Source organism: Oryzias melastigma, linkage group LG14, assembly GCF_002922805.2.
Source record: "Oryzias melastigma strain HK-1 linkage group LG14, ASM292280v2, whole genome shotgun sequence".
NCBI lineage: Eukaryota > Metazoa > Chordata > Actinopteri > Beloniformes > Adrianichthyidae > Oryzias > Oryzias melastigma.
Window position 1 is genome coordinate 13,726,715 of NC_050525.1, and position 20,815 is coordinate 13,747,529.

A 20,815-nucleotide genomic window follows, 5' to 3' on the forward strand; every position below is an offset into this window, starting at 1 on the left:
AAAAGGGACAAAGAGCAGCTTTAGGAATCCTGAAAGCTATCATTTTGCTCTCTCCGAGAGGACTGGTTTGATCTATTTTACCTGCAGCTTCTACGGTCCTGAATGAGTTCAAGCTCTGAAATGGGTTCATTTAAAATCAGACACTCTTGTATGGACGTAGTCCCAAAAAGCTTAAAATCAAAGCTCAATTTACTGAATTGCAGCCAAAGCTAAAAAATAAATAAATATATATTTAGCATTTACCATACAAGCCCAGATGTATTTGAATATTTTTTGTTGCTGTTGCGTTTTTGTCCGCTGAATAAAAGGTCAGTGGCAGTGAAGGTCGCAGGAACAGAACAGCCTGCTCCCATGCAGACAGCAGGCAGGTAAATCGTTTATTTTCCCCTTCAGGTCCACTGGGACCCCCCGAGACGTTCATACATCGACATCCATGTTCATTTATGCAATTTTCACGCTTCACTTGCGGCGGGAATGACTGATGAGTCTGAACATCTGCAGAGACCATGTGACGTGTAAACAAGCAGAGTCTTTGATGATCTTTATTATGAAGATCTAATAGCCGGCATCCTCAGTGTTAAGCAAAACACTTTTATGCATTTGGTGCTTTTAGAGGAGAAAAATGTAGATTTCCTGTGATCTTTGAAGGAATGTCTCCTTCATGTTGGCACTAAAGCTTTATTGATAGAGAACAGAAAAGGGTGATTTAAAGTTACGAGCGACATTATGGTCCTTTTTCCATTTGGACAGAAAATGCATTCAGTAGAACCTCTCTGGTAAATGGATTTTAATGTTGATGTTTTACTGAAGTTGAAATGCATGTCAGATAGATTGCACTTTAAATCCCCCGAAACCTTGAAAAATGATTACACATTAATTGACTGAGAAGTAGAAATGTTGCCGCCGTTTTCATTTCCCAGGAGGAAAGATAATTATTGTGATGCACCGAATAAATCTGAGGAGTTAAAACGGAGAAAAAAACAACAAATGAAGAAGCTATAAGCAGAGATTTGAACTGGCTCATGTTTTGAAAGCAAAAAAAAAAAAAAAGGTTTAAAGCTGCACCTTTTTTTTTACACATGTGCATTAGAAAGTGTGCGGCAGGTACACTCCTCAACCCAGAACCACAGTGCTGTAGCACATGCAGACATTTGGTGTTGCACTGATGGTAGCTGCAGGGCCCTCCCTGATAAAGATGCCGTCTGTTTGGCAGCATATGTTGCTCGGCGGTGTGTATACGTCATTTTATATTAATAGAGTCTTTTGTAGATGTGCATTATTCATAAAATCGTTCCTAGTAAAAGATTTTTCAATGTCAAGGCCTTCCTAGTAACCTCTTCAGTGCAAAATGTACAAGTGGAGGGTTTCTTTTTTTATATGGCGAAGCTTTGAATATGTTTAGTGAAGTTGTTTCACCTCTTTAGAAGATTACCCTTAAGATTATTGGTAGAAATGTTGTCAGTGCAGATAAAATACATGTCAAACACAAGATGCTATAATGTTACGTATGAGGGTGATACTTCTGCATCAATCGTACGGTGTGGTTCAAACTAAAGTTGGCCTCAACATATCAAAATAAATATACTTTTGACAAAACATTACATCTGAAATAATTTGCCACTTGCTTCATATCTTAATCAAACATAGCTGAAGTCATAGAAAGTATTTATACGTTGAAAATGTTAGATTTGTTTCTTGTATTTAGAGTGCAGTGATAGCCTAAACGTCAAAGACTATAATCATTTTTCCTGCACATTTTTCTGTAAAACAAATAAATCTTTCCTCGGATTCCTAAAATCTGCATTTCAACTGTAAAAGGCAAAACAGTAGCAGGTAAATTCTGTTCCAAAAAATGTTTGGTCACTACCAAGTTAACGATTTTAGAATTTTTGATCAGAAAATTCCTGCACAACTGCAAATGTGATGGTGGTGGTATGATAGTATGGAATTGTTGTGCTACTTTATTCACAGGAAGTCTCATCTGAGTGTAATTTTGTTCACATTTTAATTCTGCAAAGAATTATGGAATAAATTAAAAGTCTCCTTAAAAGAAATGAAAAGGAGTGAACCGGACCAGCATGCTGGGAAGATCTTTCAACAGATTTGTGTAGTCGTATCCCTTTTAGTCCAGATTTTTCTTAGTTAAGAGCCTTAATAAAACATGTAAATTAGGCCCAACATCAATCTTTTTCCTCGTCTTTTTAACAACATGCACAAAAAAACCCTTCATAATTAAAAACTTCCGCTGCAAAGTTGGGATTTTGGTTTGATATCCTAAATGAATAATCATTTTGATCTGCACTCAAACTGAACATATTTGGAATTTTTCTTTTCTAGAGTTTAAACGTTTATAGAGGCAATGTTATGCTGAGCAGGGAAAATGATTTATGACCTACATGTCAAGGAGGGTTGCTGTAAACATTCAACAGATGCAACCCAGGAGTTGGGGTGTGGGGTTAAACCGTGTTCCACTTACAGGCGTGATTTTTCATTCCACGGAGAAGGCAGGGGATGATGTTGACCTGTTTTCTCTGTGTTGAATACACAAAACAGGTGCGTTTGTGGGATGTTTTTGGGAAGCATGGAGAAACACACACTGAAGTCAAAGTGTGAGGGCATTTGTCAGCTAATTAAGAAGCAGCTCAGCAGTGTCATTAGCATCCCACACTGAAGTGTATCAGATCCTGCCGTAAGGGGCTCATACCTGCCATTTCCTCTGAATGCTAAATGGAAAACCTAGTTTTTGTCACTTTGGGGCAAAGGACAGAGTGTGCTTTGGAAAACTAATCAGGAAAACAACCAAAAAAAAAAAAATTAGGATTCAACAAAGTAAGCCTTTAAGACATATTCAAATGAGATGAACTGAATTCATCAGGAGACGTTTCTGCTTTATAAAATATAAGATCACAAAGACAAAGTAATGGCACTAGAAGATGGAGAATACAGAAAAAAAGATAAAAAATGAATCAGTAATATCAAGAAGACGAGTTGGAGGCCACATATGTTCCCGTTTAAAAAAAAAAAAAAAATCCATCTCTGCTGAGCTCACAGAGTCCGCCTGGTCCTTGTTCAGGCCAATTATAGTCAAACGGAGCTGCCAGCAGACAGAAAAACATGGAATCACCACGGTTCGCTCGGAAATGATGAAAGTGCTGATATGTCTCTGGGCTCTTTCTCTCCGCATGTACGGACGGAGGCGGAGCCACACTGAGGAAGAGGAGGAGTCTTGGTCAGAGGAAGTCCAGCGTCGGCATCTTACATCACACCTGAGTAAAAGAGGAGGTCGTGAAAGGTGTCCATGGAGGAGATGAATCCAGACGGACTCACTGAAGACACCCGGAATGAAAGCACAGCTCCTTTCTAATAACATCAATACGTAAACAAAGTTCTCTGATGGGCACATTGTCCTGGCTTTTGCTTTTTTTTACATTATTTTTTTCATAGTGGAGGTCAGAAACTTTTGAAATTCCAAAATGCAAACAGAACACTTTCAGAAACAGAGACAAACTACAGAAAGTGAGTGAACTCTGGCGTGTCACTGCTCTTGTTTGGCACAGATTCTGGCTCCTTGAGAGATGTAAAAATGTAGCAGTCGGTCTGCTCGACCACACTCAGTCATTCGTGGAGACAGGTTAGTGCCGCTCTCTAGACACCTCTCATTAGTCAATGTCAATGGCTAAGTTGTTTTTCCCTTTCCCAGGTTAGGAATCCATTCTCCGGCGTTCTTGGAGTCTGTAGGTTACAGAGGAGGACCCAGACGGATCCCAACAAACTGCTGCACACCTGCATGCTTTTTGTTTTTTGTCTTCACGTCCAGGGAACAGAGCAGGACGGCTAGAAAGTCACCGTTGTTGTGTTCTTGTTCTGAAAGGTCAGTGTCTGGATGCTGGAAAGGATTTTCCTCTGATGCCCGGCCAGGGTCACGCCCATGTGGAGCAGATCTCTGAGAAGAAGAAAGAAAAATAAATGATTTTAATGAAAAATGTTGCAGGAAATTACAACAGAGTATTGGAGCCTCTATTAAAATACGTAAATAAATAAATGAGGATAAAGTCATATAAGAAAAAAGTTAAAATGTTGCATTGGTAATGTTGTACAAATATGAGGAAAAAAACAATCATGAGAAAAAAAGTCATGAGATTAAGAGAAACAAGTTAGACAATTATGAGGAACAAGTCGTTGAATGGTGAGGAAAAAGTTGTAAAATTTTAAGAAATAAGCCGTACAATGAGAAAAGAGTCACAAAATCACGAGAAAAAGCCATGCCAACATGAGAAAGCTTGTTCAATCATGAAAAATAAAGTTGCGCAATCATGAAAAGAAATGGTGCAATTTTGATAAAAAGTTGTGCAATTCTGCAAAAAAAAGTCATGAACTTATAAGAAAAATGCAAGATTATGAGGGAAAAAAAGCTTTGAAAATATAGGAAAAAATCATGAAATTATGACAAATAACTAGCAAAACTCAGAAAAATTTCTTAAAATTACAGGAGAAAAAAAAATCTAAATTATGAGAAATAATTTAGATAAGCAAACGTGCAATTATAAGAAACAGGTTGTAGAAATAAAACAAAAAGCTTGACAATTATGAAAGAAAAAAAGTCATAATTATAAGAAAAATGTCATAAAGTTATAAGAAAAAAACTCATGCAATTACGAGAGAAAAATTATGAGAAAGAAAGCCGTACAATGAGAAAAGCAATAAAATCATGGGGAAAAGTTGTGCAAACATGAGAAAAAGTTGTGAGGTTGTGAGAAGTTAACAAATTATGAGAAAAATGTAAATTTATGAGGAAGAAAGTCGCCCAATCATTCTAAAAATAATGAGAAACAAATAGTAAAATTTTGAGAAAAATGTCATAAAATTACGGGGAGAAAGTAAAAATTACGAGTAAAAAAAAATCATAAAATCATGAAAGAAAAAGAAAAATTGAGAATAAAATTCTACAGTTATGAGGAAAAAAGTTACAAAAAAAAAACAGATTCTGCAAGTTTTAAGCAGTTTGATCGAGTCGTCTGATTCTCTGTGTCAAAGGTTAAATGGGTACCTTACCTTTGATTTAATTTGTTTTAACATTTTAAAAGCTAAATGTACTTTTTTTTTTAAAAAAAAGGACAACTTTTTCCTTGTAAAATTAAATTTTTTTGAAGCATAATTTTTTGACTTTATTCTCATAAATTTTTCAGAATTGTTGGACTTAATTGAAACATTTTATAACTTTACTCTCAAATTTTTACACCATTATTCTCAAATACTTTTTTAGATTTTTTTTCTCTTTTACGGTCATCTTAATACTTAGTTTTAGGAAACTAAACTGCGTTCTGGAAAATGCAAACCAAACCATCTGAATTGTAGAAGAAAATTCTGGAGAGAGGAACTGACTGTGTGCTGAGCTGAGCCAGCTGGTCCACCGAGTTGAAGCCAGCCTGCAGGAAGCTGTCCTCATACCGCTCCATCTTGATGGCCCTCAACCAATCCCCGACCGACGTGCACGGGGAGAGGGCTAAAGGTGCACGCTGGTCCAGCAGGGGGTAGGACGGCCTGAGGGGGCACAGAGTCCAGAAACAATAGAAATGACTTGCATAGACCGTCACTGAAACCGCAGAGGTAAGCTCAAGCACATCCTGCAGCAACATTCCAGCTGACGTGTGAGGGTGGGGGTGCGCCTAAAGGTAAGGTAATGTGTAGCTGAGTGACTGACAGGAACAAACAATGAGATTTGTCAGGGGTGGGGGACCCTGTGCTGCGAGCCCCCAGCTGACAGGCAGAATGTGAAGCCAGGGAAACAAGCACAGCAAGCGTCTGACAGGGCACAGCAGGACGCAGAGTGGCATCTCCAGAGTGGACAGTAGGAGGGTAATGTCTGTCCTCAGACTGTCAGAACTTTAAATGGACTCAGAGAAAGAGACATTACAGCCCCTTTCAGACGTGAAATCCAAACATTGCTGTCTTCTGTTGGTCTGTCACTTGGAAATGAATCACTTTGACAAATGGATCCTGGAGGCATCATTAAGACAAACGACAGTGAAAGAGCCGTGATGGAAATGCAGCTTTTGCCCTTTGCATTCAGAGAGTCAGGAATCCTTCACAAACAGCAGCACTGAGGGGGCTCAGATAAAGACTTTGAGCATGTCTACATTTTAATTACCTTTGAAAGTTTCTTGTCTTTTTAAGCCTCAAATTCAGTAAAACTTTCAGAAAATGTTTAGTTATCATTTTAATGATAATGTGTACTCCTAAACATCCTCGCCCCTCCTCCAGAGAGCTCACACTTGTGCCGTATAGTGACAAGTCATTAGTTAAAGGTCAGTGTTGGCAACAGAAAAGTCAGTCCAGATAAAAGTCGGACTTCATGCACCATTTTTTTGGAGGATTTCTGAAAATATGCAGCATGCGTTCAACTGCTGAGAGTTAAAGCGTCTGTGCTCTCACCCTGCTCCCTCCTGAGCTACTATCTTCAGCGATGCGGGGTTACGGATCAGTTTGTCCAAAGCACTAACGAGGTCCGAGAAGCGGGGACGCGACGAGCGGTCCTTCTGCCAGCAGTCCAGCATCAGCTGGTGCAGGTGGGTGGGGCAGTCAGGCGGCGGGGGCAGCCGGTAGTCTTGTTCGATGGCGTTGATTACCTTTACATGGAAAAGATTGGTTAAAAAGTTAAAGGTGCGATCAGACAAAATTAAGACAAAATGTCTTAGTCTAAACGTACATCCTGGTTACTCATGTCCCAGTAGGGTCTCTCTCCAAAAGACATGACCTCCCACATAACGATGCCGTAACTCCACACGTCTGAGGCCGAGGTAAACTTTCTGAAGGCTATTGCCTCTGGGGCTGTCCAGCGGATTGGGATCTTCCCTCCCTGTGCAAAAAAACCCAAAACTTTTACACAGCAAAAACACAAAATCTTACCAAGTATTCTAGTCTTTTTATATTTGATATAAGACAAAACTGATTTACAAGTAACTTTTTAATAAGATGTAATAATTCGTGGAGACACCTAAATATCTTTGTGTCATTTTTTTTTAAAAACAATTTATTTAGAGTCACATCTCTAATGAAATGAGTTGTTAGAAATTTCTTAAAGGCAAAAAGTAAGACTTTACGGCTCCTTCTAAGTTTTGATCAGTAGAAAATGAGCCCAAATGTCTTTTTTCCAGTTAAAAGTTGCCGACTCCTGGTCTAGAAGAAGGATAGCTTGACTGTTTCACTTAAAAAGGGTCATTTTGGTGAAAAACTATATATGTAAATAGACTTTAAAGATATAAAACTGTTCTTTAATAATACACTTAAATACGAGTGTTTATGGCTTATTTTAGGGTTAAATAAATGATGTCTTAAAACCTATTTTAAGAAATCTTACAAAGACAAATTTTATTAGTTCTATCGGCAGACTTTTTCACATCTTGTATTCTGAGAGTTTTTACTTGTTTTAAGGACATTTTTTCCAATGTAACTTTAGAATCTGAGACAAAAGGTAAAAAAACGTGAGAATATTGGCTTGCAGGTGGTAGAAAGTAATAATCTTCCACCACCAACCTCGCAGCACACTCACCAGAGAGCTGGTGTAGGTGGGGTCGGAGGAGTTCTCCTGCAGGAAGCGGGACAGGCCGAAATCCGACACTTTGCACACCAGGTTGCTGTTGATCAGGATGTTCCGGGCGGCCAGGTCTCTGTGGACGTAGCTCATTTCTGCCAGGTACTTCATGCCGGAGGCAATGCCCCGCAACATCCCCACCAGCTGGATGGGAGTAAACTGGCTGTCGTTCATCTGCCAAAAAAACAGGAGGAAAAACTTCAGCTGGAGGAAAAACGATGACCCAGCTCGTTTGGCCTCATGCCTCTGTGAGTGACACTGACCCGCAGAAACGAGTCCAGAGCTCCGTTCTCCATGAACTCAGTGAGGATCATGACTGGACAGCTGGCAGTGATGATGCCCTCGAGGTGGATGATGTTGGGATGGTGGAACTGGCCCATGATGGACGCCTCCGACAGGAAATCCCGCCGCTGTTTGTCCGTGTATCCTCCTTTGAGAGTCTTAATGGCGACGTAGTTTTCTTTTTTTCCTGGGATCTTCAGTCGGCCGCGACACACCTCGCCAAACTCGCCTGTAGCGCACACACACACACGTTAACCTGCTTTTCCACCACATTATGAGAATCAGCGTGTTATTTAGAGAATGTAAAGCTTGCTCGCAGCAAGTGGCGCCCTTTAGTTTAAATGAGCCCCACCAATGTCTGCAACATATTTATCAGTTAATTGCTTTATTTCTGCCCCAATATTGAATTTGGGCTGATAAGAAAAGAGTCTAGAAAATGTTTTTAAATGACTCTGATTTAATTTAACTCACTAAACAGCATAAATACGGGGCGGCTAATTTCAAAGCAAAGAGGAAAAAAAAGGAAAAGAAAGAAAACCTTGCCAACAGAAACGGAACAATACATTATAGAGTCATTATCAGTGGGAAAAGCTCAGACTCACCAGCACCAATAACCTCCTCTATCTTGACAAAGGAAACATCGATTTCCTTGGCAAATTCTCGCACGGCCTCATTAGGGTCCTCGTAGGTGAAGGGGTCGATGTAAACCTTGACCCCTGTGTGTGGCAGACAAACAGAGCCGTGGGAAAAGAAAGCAAAGGGCTGCGAGGACAGCGCCGCGCAGCAGAAATGAGTGTTTTTGATTAGCTTACCTTGGCCGACGAGAAACTGGCCGCTTTTGTCACTCAGCTCTGAATCCTTCATGCGACTGTGTCGGCTGCAGGCAGAAAGAGATCGTCGTGACTTCAACGAGATTAGGGAGGAGAATCGATGCTGAACGGACTCTGTGGCAAAACCGTCAAAGCCTCAAAAATATCACAGAAAAACAAAGACAAAATCTAGGTGACAAATAAATAAATTGTTCATTAGAAACAAATGAAAAAGAATGGGAAATTTAAAAAACAGCTCTCTAATCCTATTAAGGAACACTTTTCTGTTCAACCCAGAGGAGACCTGACCTTTTTTTTTTTTTTAAAAGATATATCAGTTACTGGTTTAAATCCGTGAAACTTCAATAACAACATGAGTTAGAGAGGAGGAGTAAAAAGAAATAAAACATTAAAACAGTCCAATAACACAAAGGCCCTTAAGTGCAATTATAACATATTAAAGATCACAACTATTGAAAAAGCAAAACAGTTAATAAAAAAAACAAAAAAACAATACATTTTAGGAATTATAACAAAATTCGAGAAAACAAAACATAAAAAAAAAAAAATAATTGGAAAACAAAAGTAAATTCCTGAAATCAAAATGAAATTATGTGACATCACTGATCAGATGACCTGTTCTGATTAGAGTCGTTCACCACCAAAAACTGATCTCTAGATGCATCGAATATGATAAATAAACAATTCCTAAATTTGTTGGGAAGTTTAAATTGATAATCAAAAAATTTGTATATAATTTTAAGTAAAAGTAACAAGCAAACTGAACCCAAAGTGTTTTTCACTTTAACATTTTTGAAGAACATACAAACACGGCTAACCTTCCAGATCTCATCATCAAAACGGCCCCAACTTTGCTTAAAGCCTAAACTCAACTGAAAATTTTGTTTTGATTTCTACAAAGTATTTTTTTATTTCTTTGTTTTGCTTTTTTAATTGTCTTTGTGATCTTTAATATGTTTTTGCATTGAGTGATTTGAACCTCAGGGCCACCGTACACTAAGACTCTAGCTAAAGCTGCAGAGATGCAAACAGCATTGAGTGGTTTTTCATCATTTTTCAGAAAAAGTTAATTTACAATTTACAAATGGTCAAATCAATAATAGAGCTTTGAATAATCTTGTGCTTCAAAATTCAAAAGGAACTGCTCCAGGTGTCTTAATAACACCAGAAGACGTCATCAGATTGTTCTCTAACAATAAAAAAAAAAATTCCCAGTGTTTAGAAATGCTGATCAAAGCGTGTACAAAAACAAACAATGGAGGATGATTCTGTTTTTTTCCAAAACAAATCGTAATATTTTGATGAATTGACTGACGCAGACACATGTTGGGATGTAAATAGATGCTCTGCCTAAAAAGGGAATTCCATCCTTTGTTTAACTGAATCATCCCTTCTATTTTACTATATTTGAGTCAGAAATCTGCCTTGTTCTCAAGGGGCTTTGGAGGCTTAAAACAATCTTCGGAAATCTTTAACACAACATGAGGTGACTTGCGGTGACGGTGTACATCCGAGCCAACCCCTAAGGTGCTGCTCTTTGACATGACTGGCTCCATTATAATTCTGCTCATTCCTACAAGACTGCAAGAAGCCTGTAGCTACTGGATCCCGCCTTCCCCCGCTCCTCTCCCACCTCAGAAGCTTAAAATAGCAGAAAAGCACCACCCTCGGTCCGTGGCAGATCTGGGCCTCGGTTTGTGGTTTGTGTGTGCCCGATGGAGTCACAAGGTCACAGCTATTGTTCTCCTGTCCTGTGGAAACAGGGTTGGGACGCCTGCATCCTGTCTTTTCCTGCCCTCTACCTTCATCGTCATCTCTGTGTAAAACAGATGCCGACACTTTCTCCTGTTCTCTCAGCATCCAAACAATGAACGTCCAAAGAGCGTGGTACAGTGAGCAGGCGGCTTTTAGCTGTGTAAGCAAAAGGAATCATGAGAACTGCTTTGTCTCGTCAATGTGGGTGACGCGGTCCAAATTCACTGTTGATAAGACAAGATATGTATAAACAGGAGAACAAAGCGGTGCAAAGCCGTAACACGGGGGTCACGCTTCTTATTAATTTTCGATCCCCTTCCCCTTTCTTCCTCATTTCCTGCCATTTTGTCAGCTTATTTTGCTTGCAAATCTGTCTTCTCCTCTCCCTCTTTTCCTTTTCCCACATTCTCACCGTATGCAGTAGACGGCCACAAAGACGAAAGTGACGAGCAGCAGCATCCCGACAGCGATAAGGATGCCAGGCACCAAGAACTGTGAGGCAGAGTCGTGTCCTGACAGACGAGACAGACAAAAGAAACCAGGAAGGGAGAGAAAAAACACAGAGCGAGGAAGTTAGAGTAATTTGTCAACAGAGCTGTGTTTGGAGTTATACTCGAGTATGAGAGGAGACAAAAACTGAGTCAACAGTCCTTCCAGACTAAAAGCGAGGTCAGTCAGAGGGACACAGAGGAAAAAAGATAAATGTTTGAAAACCTGTTTAGGAGCCGATTATGCAGATAAGGATTTAAAGAACCATTTAAGTCAGAATAATCTTTGAGGCAATCTTCTGCAGAGGATTTTTTCTCACCATCAGGCAGCGTGCGGAAGATGGCTGCAGGACTGAAGCTGCCGTAACCAGCCTGCGTTCGAGCCCGAACCTGCACTTCGTACTGAGTGGCCCTGCGGAGGTCTGTCAGCACCACCTGGTTTCTGCTGCTCTCCGTGAAGAAGCATTGATCATCACTGCGTCTGTCCTGCAGGAAAAGAAAAACGAGAAGTTAGCCAAAAATGAAGTATTAAAATTGATTTGAAAAAAAAAAGACAAGCTCTAAATTAAACAGGAGATCAGTTAAACTCCAGTATGAATCCTGAGATGCAGACTCCTGTAAAGCCTGACCACCCCCCCCGTTGTGTATTACTAATGTCCAGGAGGGGCAATGAGCAGACTGTCTGACATCACACCATCTAGTTTTCCTGTAAAAACATGAGTTAAAACCTCAAGACAGAGTTTATAAATGCAGTTAACAGAGTTCACTGCAGCACAGACCAGAACCTTCAAGCACTGACAGACATTTATCAGCTCAGCTGAAGGCGGCGTCGTAAAGCCTCTGTTTGGAGCAAGGCCAATAACTTTATCTGATCACAAAGTGTACAAAAACTGATGCGAACATGCAAATGTAAACGCAAAATCATGGTTTACTCAGGATACACTTAAATGATTAAATACAACTTTTTTTTTTTCCTTTTAAGCTGATTTAAACGTAATATATTTTTTCAAACCATAAGACACACCAAATTTTATATGCAATATCCATGAATGGAAATGATCTATCTTCATACATAAAACGAGCTGGATTGTAGTGCGGATTAAATCAAACAATCACACAGCATAGTTAGACTATGTTACCCAGAAGGCCTAGAGGGGCCAACACAAAGGTGATTGGTCACATTTATTTACAATAACAAATACGATCATTTTAGAACTGCATTTTTTGTCTGGTCCAAATTGAATAAAGAAATGCAATTTGAGAAAAGAAAACCTGAAAAATGCAAATTTAAGCTTAATTTTCTTTATCTATATCCTCCGTCATGAGAAATATGCCACATGAACATGATTTAAAACACAAAAAACACAGTTTTCAACGGAGTGGGTCTTAAATGCACCAAAAATCAATTGAATGACTCAATTTTATAGTTTGCCAAAACTGTAAGAAAACATAAAAAAGAATTGTAGAGCTCCATTTACCAAAAACAAAAATGGTAATGTGTAAGTAAGCACAACTATATTTCAAATGTGCCTCATGGTCCTAAATATATGGTTCTATTAACCATTATGCTGAGACTGACTGTAGGTTTCGTTAACCCGGCTTTCAGCCCTGAGGGGAGCATGTGGAGTAACAGTTATCTGTTCCTGCTGCAGAACCCTTACACAAGAACTATATGTCAAAAACCTGATCTAATTTAACTCTGGAAATATGCAATCTACTGGATTTTTATCATGTATTGAAAGCAAGCTTTTAGCATGGTAAAAGTTGAAGCTTTTCGAAATGATAACAGGAACTGATGCTTTTAATTATAAAACAGTGAGACAGTGAAGTAAGGACCGTAAACCACTGATTAGATTGAAAATCATGACAGGACATGCTTCAGAGTCTAAAATGTGCTCATAATTTCAAAATAAAAAACACCTGGAAGAGCTGATTTGGTCTGACACTAAAACGATCTACATGATAACATGACTTCTCAAAAGTCACAAGGACCAGGAGCTTTCCTCGTGGTCGTTTCTTCAAGTGATTTATTCCCACGGTGACTGAATCTCATTTTAGGTGTGAAAGACTAAACTTTTTTTTAAGAGAAGTTTGATTTTTAGAAATAAAAAAAAATGGACAAGTATGACTTCTTCTCACCTTTACACTGATGAGTTGTCTGGTCTCACAGATGTGCTGGTTAATAGATGTCATCAATTTAATTTCCTGCCGGGCTGATCCTAGGTCACTACCACGGCAATGTACGCCTGCAGAGAATTTGATCCTACCTTTTCTCACCTTCAATTTCTCTAAAGATAGATTTTTCTCCCCCGAGAAACAAGGATAAAAATGATTTTCTCCCTTATTGATAAGGATTATAAAGCCTTATTTTTGGGTAAGTAAATTCCTATTTTGGTTGAGCTAGCATGCTTTGTTGGCACAGATTCAGCTCAGCGACATCATCACAAGCATCATAATCTGAACAATCAAAGCCCATTTGGCTGCTTTAGAAGCAACACAAGCTCCTTATATTTATAATTTCTGTTTAACATACACACCCAGCTCATTAGTCTTAGATCTACAAGACTGCATGATTCATAGCAGTGTCATTGGAAGTGGCCTTCAGGAGTCCTTCAGCCTAGGATCCTTCCTCTTTCTGTTCTGCTGCCTGTGCTCATCTGCTGTTACACCCTGCAGGAGTATCACCCATTTTTATTATCTGTTTATTATTTTTATTGGAGCACAGCAGACAAAAAAAATGCAAGCTCAACGAGAAACAAGCTGCTCGCTCTGGAAGAGCTGCAGCTGGATAATATTGTATTCTTAAACCAAAGCTGTTTGTGATTTTTGATCGCAAGGAATCCAGCTGGTGAAAGGCTGACCTTTGGATCATTTGCTGCTGACGTTTTTACTTGTCGCTGATGTTGATTTAATCTTTCAGTTGGAGGATAAAATATCTCAATGAGATGACATAATGAATAGCTGGGAAAGTATTCATTTGGAGGCTTGTAATTCTAGCTTTTGCTAGAGCTGCAGGGGGTTTGGAGACTGGCAGAGATGGTGAGCAAGCCGGGGCCTGTTGTGAGTTACCTTTTCACAGTAGCGGAGCTGATACTGCAGGACGTTGGAGCGTGGCTGAGCCGGGACGGACCAGTGCAGAGTCAGACTGCTTTCTGTGGAGTCGCTCTTCCGAATCACAGACACCAGCGATGGGACTGCACAGAAAGTCATAAATACTATGTGAAACTCTATTTCCACCGCCTGTGAAATCGTCGGCTCTGTTTTTCACCTTCATGGTTGGTGGTGATGTTGATGCTCTCGCTGGCAGGTTCCTTGTTGCTGAGCGCAGACACCCCGTTGAGAGCCTGAATGGTGAAGGTGTATGTGGTGTGCGGCAGCAGGTCCCACACCTCCACCCTCCGAACCAGCAGGTCTTCCTGCGCGGGGCGGTAGCTGACGCTGTCTTTGCAGGGCTGGCAGGGCGACTTGGGTGACCTGCATATGGAGCACCTGATTGAGTAGCTCAGGTCGGTTCGGCCGCCGCTGTCCAGTGGCTCGTTCCACTCCAGAGTGAGGGTGGTGGCGTTGATGCGAGGGTTGATGCCGCGTGGAGCTGAAGGAGTTTCTACAAAAACAAATCCTTCTATTAGTTTTAAAGCCCCACTCTGAAGTAAATTGTGTTTTTAATGTGATCTTGTAGCATTTTTATCATGATGGAAGACATATTTTTTGTAAATCAGGAGGCAACAAAAAAAAAAGACATTTGAAATACAACTTATTTGTGACAGAAAATACGTTGAGGAGGTCAGAAGCTCCCTGCTCTGAACTCTCAGCGATGGAGAGAGTAAAAGGGGCGAGGTTGCCACCCAAAACTTCAAGGTGAATTTCTACTGCTCTGCAGAATCTATGTCCTACAAAAATAACATAACCACAATCAAAAGACCACTGGGAATGCTTTCAAAATAGCTCAAAAGATGATCAAAGTGGGACTTTAAATTGTGCACTCTGCTAAACTACATATAATGGATAAATACAACCCAGCATCATTAATAAACGTATTCTGTTTCTAGTAACTCTCCAAATATTGACACATAAATCAAAGAATGTGAAATCAGATTTTTCTCCGTTTCCTCTTTAACTGCTTTATAACCCACTTGCTCTCAATTTCAGATAAAAGCTGGCGATGCCCTCAGACACTTAGTCACGAAGCAGAATAATGTTCATGCAGTGGCTCTGCGTCACAGCAGAAGCACACATGTCTCAGAATTTCACTGTTCCAATCGCTCTCATCCAAAGCATGGATGATAATGATCATTGAAAAAAAAAATTATATGAACATGGTTATTGCCTCAAGCCAAGCATAACTAAACAGAGAGACCTCTCAGGCAGTGGGAATCGGTACCTCTTCCTGCCAACGAGACAGAGGCTTGTCACTGAGCCTGCGGGTAACGCTGTGCTGAAAATGTTCTCGCTAAAAAAAAACCCAAGAGGGACAAACATCGGGCTCGGTCTTGGAAGCATTTGAAGTATGAGTTTGACATAATGGAATAGGGCAATTTTTGAAGTAGCACACTTTTTATTAATCAAAGCTCATTTTACTTTTATCCTTGATGTTGCAACAGCAGTAAAAGACGGATTTTCAGGGGAACGCAGCTGTGGAATTTTACTCAGCTCTCTGGAAATTCACAAAGTTAAAATACTTAAAGTAAAAACCTGAAAACTATCATAACTGCAAAAAAGAAATGTGAAATTTTAATTAGGATTAAAACTTTCACTGAAGGTTTTCAATAACAAAACTGTCAGAAGATGACAGTTGTTTCATCCCACCAGCAGAGAACAGAGAATGTGAAGAACCTGATAAAGGGTTTCCACATCTTCTTTAGAGTACCTCAATTAAAAAGTCTTATTAAACATATAAAATCTTTCTGAATGGAAATTCCTTCACATGCATTGGGCGTCACTCAAGACTATGCCCTTTGAGAGAAAAGAAAACCCAAAACATCCAGACAAAAAATGGACATCAATTTGTAGCTTACAAATACAAGTCAGTGTTCCTAAGCGCCTCCATGTTTGAGCTAAAGATCGGTTACTTACTTGTGCATGAGCTGTTAGGAGGATCAGACTGTGCACGCAGGAACCCGGGGCGACACGCACAGACAGATGCCCCCCTGCTGGTGGCGTAGCTGAATTCTGGACAGCTTTGGCATGGTCCCTCTGTGCCGGACTTGAACTGGCCGACGGGACAGGCTGAGGAGGACATCAGTGTGTTCAACTCTGGACTCCATCCACAAGCACATAAGATGAAACTGACATTCTCTTATAGACAGACCTGAGCCAAGGTGCAAAGATCTATTGTTCCAGACTACTTAGGTGGCAGATGGTAGCAGATTAACACGCGGAAACCCGTAATGAGCTATAAACCAAGGTAATCATAGTAATCAGCCTGATACTAATTGCCAATTTAGAGGAAAAATAGACTCAGACAGCTGCCTATCATTGATTACCTGAAGTACATTTGAATGAAGAGGGCAGACACGTGGAAGTCCCAGTGAAAGGCCGACTCAGTGTATCGATTTCCTTTCTGTTCTGTTCCGTGTTGCCTTTGTGAAGCGAAAACTAACAACGCAACACAGACCTGAATGAATGCAAAACTAGTCTGAAAGGCAACTCAACAATTTAATTCTTTGGACATAAGAAATGAGCAGTTTATGGGTTTTAACAAACTTCATAATGCGATTTGTCAACCGTTGTAAATTTATCGCGATATCAGCCTATGCGATACGCATATTGCAAAAGATGGTGTAAACTGTGATAAATAATTACCTAATGTTTACACATATGGTAAAAAAAGCTATTTAGGGGTTTTAACAAACTTCACAAGTAGTGTGATTTGTTTACTATAGACCTACACAATAAATCGTAAAAAGATCGCGATATTAGCCAAGATGGTGCAAATTTTGATAAATAATTACCTAATATTTACACATATGCTAAAACAATCTAATGGCAGCTTGTAGTATTTAACAAATCAAATAGAGACACATATGACCAATCGTGTTGATCAATAGAATAGAACCTTTTTATGTTAAGATGCCTTAGGTGTTAGATGAGGGTCATTTGGAATACAAGTTATGTTGGCTTTAATTTAAATAAAACTGTTACAGTAAGATGGAAATGATGAAAAAGATATGCGTTTGTATCGTAAGTCATATTATCTTTGTAGATTTTGATCACTAATATCACATCACAAGTTTTCCTCATACCATGGAGCTCTAGATAACAGAAATTTAAAGTTGCTCTAATCATGAGTGTTTTAAAACTATGAAGGAACGTTTTTGTATTTAGCAGTTTTGCTCAATTATCACCTGATACGAGATGTTATGCATGGCACTGTATAATGAAGATTTTGTGCTGGGTCTGAGGTACAAGTCTATGCTTCCCACCACACGTCTTAGTTTAAAAAATCATGCAAGTGTGTGTCCAAAACTCATCTGCTAAACGACAGCTATAGTTTAGGTTGGTAAATGATAGTGATTGACGAGATTAATGTAAATATCTGATCCATTTTTTGCAATCATTTGTATAGAGTTGCTCTAAAAGCTGCATCATTACACACCCCTCTCATGTAGTAGTATTTATAGTCCTCAAGAGAATCAGCTCAAAGATGTGGCCTAATTATTCAAATCAAGCTAATCATCATGGTTGCAGGTTTTAATGTATGCTTTTGATTCGGATATTGAAAGTATTGTCTTTGGGATATAATGGCATCTAAGCAAAAATGAGTTTGAATCTAAACTGTGATGTGCTTTTGAAACAAGCAGCATCTGAAGAAAATTAACTGTCCGATCTCTCTGTGAAGCCAATTTCTTTTTATGGCTCAGTGAATGTTTTTCCTCACAGCTCTGCTCGGTGACAGAATGCTGGAAATGGCACTTCACCCCATGCATAATGTTGTAATTTTAATTTCTTTTTATTTATCTATTTATTTATTGTAAATGAAATGATCAGACCACACACCGAGATCAAACTGAATGGCGTCTCTAAACAGACAGATGAAATCAGCTTTCTTTTGAAGAAAAAAAAAAGAAAGGGAGGGGATTCCTGTGTTTGTTTTCGGAGCTCATCAGAAAATGTGTGCGAGTGCGTACGTGCCCAGTGTCCAAACACGTGACTTTTTAATTGGACTCATTAGGGCGAAGCTGCAGCACCACTTCGGAGTAAATCCTTCTGCTTCTTCCCTCAGTGTTGTGTGCTTTTGCTTTGATGTTTGTCAAACGGCTGCGATCTTCACCTGGAGCGCCACCTTGGCTTGCTCCCCTCACCTCCTCATTCCTCCTTCGCTCATTCTTTCCCAGCTAAAGCGTTAGACGCTGCAGCAGTGAGCCTTTGACCCCGCTCTTCCTCTCTGAGTTAAGTGCCGCTAAGGCTGACCTCCCTTTGTATCCCACTGTGTCACAGTTGCTGCCCTGCTTCATTAACTTCCTTGGTCGCTCATTTCCTCTCGAAAGCTTCAACCCTCAGTGAACCTCCACCCTCATCTTGCCATTGTTTTCATGTTTAGTCTGTAGGCTGTGCAGCATATGTGGGTGTAGTTTATATACGTACATCTGTTTATGTGGTCGATTTGAAATTACCTGTGCAGCGGGTCTGACCCTCGGTGGCCTCGTATCCAGGCAGGCAGGCGCAGGAGGTCGTCGGCTGTCCCACCCACTGACCGTCCTCGCCGCAGAAGAGCTTCGGTGGTCGAGATCGAGGCCCAAGCTGGGCTGCGTTCTTCACACATTCGCCCTGCGCCTCTTGCACAAGGGTACGGGGAACAGTCTCAGGGAAGGATGACAGGGCGCTGACCAAAGGAGGACACTTCTTGAAGAACACCCTGACAGAAAGCAGGGCCATGCAGGCGCCCTGAGCCTGAAACGCCAAGTAGAAACCCCGCTTGCTCAGAGGGCCCAATCTCAGGGTCTTCACGTTAAACTTCCGCTCCCCACCCTTCCTCAGCAGAAAGTCTGCAGCCACCGTGTCCACCTAGAAGAGGAAGAAAAAAGAAAAGGTATTATGCAACAAGCAGATTCCAGCTCACAGGACTGAGAATTCAAATAGTCTTTGTTAGGTAGACGTGACATTCCTGAACTCTCTGAAGGACACTTTCAGAGTTTCTGCTTCCTTATGTTTCCCTTCACTTCAACTCTGACATTTCTGACCTTCGAAAAAAACCACAGGAGTGCTTTTGGTTGAAAAAAAACTTGTACGACTGTTAAAAAAATCTGATAAAAAAACAAAATAACGATGTCTATGAGAAATTCCTCAAACTTTTCTTGATCTGGTTCACATATCTCATGAACTCCCTTTGCCGTCCCTTTTTGGTTCGTTCCACCCGCAGTCACACAGCTATAAACCAAATAATGGTTCACTTGCAGGTGAACAGACAGCCTTATTTTTATGCAAACCAAAGTCTGCTTGATTTCTCTGCATCGGACTTCATATGAACCAACACACACACACCTAACGGAGCAATTATCAGAGGAAACAAATTCTGGTGAGGACCAAACAGGCCTGAAGTGAATGCGTCCAAAATGATATGCATGGAGGTAAACAAGGTTGGGAATTAGATTGAAAGTCCAGATAAAGTGACCTTTTGAAAACAGTCCATCCCTCAGACTGGAGAAAAAAAACATAATTTGGAGAAAGAATAAAAGTGACTGAATGCAAAAAAAATAAATGAACAAAGTAAAGAAATTGTTTCTGTCTGCAAACTGATTTTGACCCTTTAGGATAAATAAAAGCCAAGTCAAGCGCATAGTGGAGGGCAGGATTCCCCATTTGAAAGCTTGTGTGTTTTGGAAAACTTGCAGCAATTATTTACATTACAGTATGCAGAGACTCCCAGTAGATTGTAGGCTACAAAAAGAGCAAACTCCTTAGATATGTACACACGGGACCATCAAAGCTGATTTGTTTTTTGAGAAATTTATACATTCTTGTTTTCCAAAGAAAAGGAAAAATGAAATGGTTTGGATCACGATAGATAAAAATGGGGTTTTTCCTACTTATTTGTTGTCTTTACAAAAAAATCTAAATACTGTAGATGCTCAGATTTTAATCAATGGAAATAAAACAACAAAATAATATTTTTCTTGGGCCTTTACAGTCTGACATCACACACAATGTAATCTGGCTTTGTGCATAATTAGGAAGTTCAAGTTCCAATTTTATTGACCCAGGTCACCCTAAAAAAAGAGATCCTGATCTCAACGGGTTTTTATCAGGTTAAATAAAGGTTACTTATTATACAGTGCAAATATGTGGGTTTTATGTGTTATATTTAATGGACAAATTAGTAAAATTAGAAATATATTGCCACATCTTTGGTAGTCTTTGGTCAGAAGATCCATTTCAAAACATTAAATATCTCCAAAAACAGAAAAAGAACTTTGCCAGTTCAACATTAATTCTAAAAACCAGAGGGTGAATGTTGTTACCTTTGTGTATGGGTTCTCCATCCAGGGTGGGTAAGAGGCTGTGGCCTCATTAGAGTCCGCCTGGTAGTAGTAGAGGTTGAAAGTCTCCTTGCAGCTGCGGTGGTGTGTGCCCCTGGAGGAGCACTCCATCATGGTGAATCGCAGCTCCACATAAACCTGCGACGCCCCCCGTCTCTGGATAAATCCACTGCGCAGCCAGTGGCTGGAAGAACTGTCTGTTTGGCAGATCTGATAGGTTCTTACGCTGATGCCCTCCTCGTCTAAACCGCTTATTTCCTCCCACTGACAGAAAAAAGGACAAAGGGTTGTCAGACTCCACATTAAAAACACATCTGACCCAGAAAGTGTGTGAGCACTAAGTCATATATTTTATTCACCTGCAACGATTATCTTAAAGGTTTTTAAGTCTTC

General features: G+C 40.0%; 1 protein-coding gene across 1 annotated transcript in view; it reads right to left on the reverse strand.

Annotated features, from left to right (window-relative positions):
* Positions 1 to 2,867: 2,867 nt before the first annotated feature.
* The window catches only part of ephb4a (eph receptor B4a), a 55,188-nt gene continuing 37,240 nt past the window's right edge, over positions 2,868 to 20,815 (reverse strand). Inside the window, exons 3-17 of the mRNA XM_024266211.2 lie at positions 20,405 to 20,686; positions 18,560 to 18,950; positions 16,020 to 16,172; positions 14,215 to 14,550; positions 14,016 to 14,140; positions 11,267 to 11,432; positions 10,871 to 10,970; positions 8,686 to 8,750; positions 8,476 to 8,589; positions 7,855 to 8,102; positions 7,550 to 7,765; positions 6,707 to 6,856; positions 6,433 to 6,626; positions 5,383 to 5,541; positions 2,868 to 3,943 (exon numbers count right to left, since the gene is read on the reverse strand). Of these exons, the coding sequence (XP_024121979.1) occupies positions 3,835 to 3,943; positions 5,383 to 5,541; positions 6,433 to 6,626; positions 6,707 to 6,856; positions 7,550 to 7,765; positions 7,855 to 8,102; positions 8,476 to 8,589; positions 8,686 to 8,750; positions 10,871 to 10,970; positions 11,267 to 11,432; positions 14,016 to 14,140; positions 14,215 to 14,550; positions 16,020 to 16,172; positions 18,560 to 18,950; positions 20,405 to 20,686 (2,808 nt within the window). The 3' untranslated portion in view covers positions 2,868 to 3,834. The remainder of the gene's footprint in view (positions 3,944 to 5,382; positions 5,542 to 6,432; positions 6,627 to 6,706; positions 6,857 to 7,549; positions 7,766 to 7,854; positions 8,103 to 8,475; positions 8,590 to 8,685; positions 8,751 to 10,870; positions 10,971 to 11,266; positions 11,433 to 14,015; positions 14,141 to 14,214; positions 14,551 to 16,019; positions 16,173 to 18,559; positions 18,951 to 20,404; positions 20,687 to 20,815) is intronic.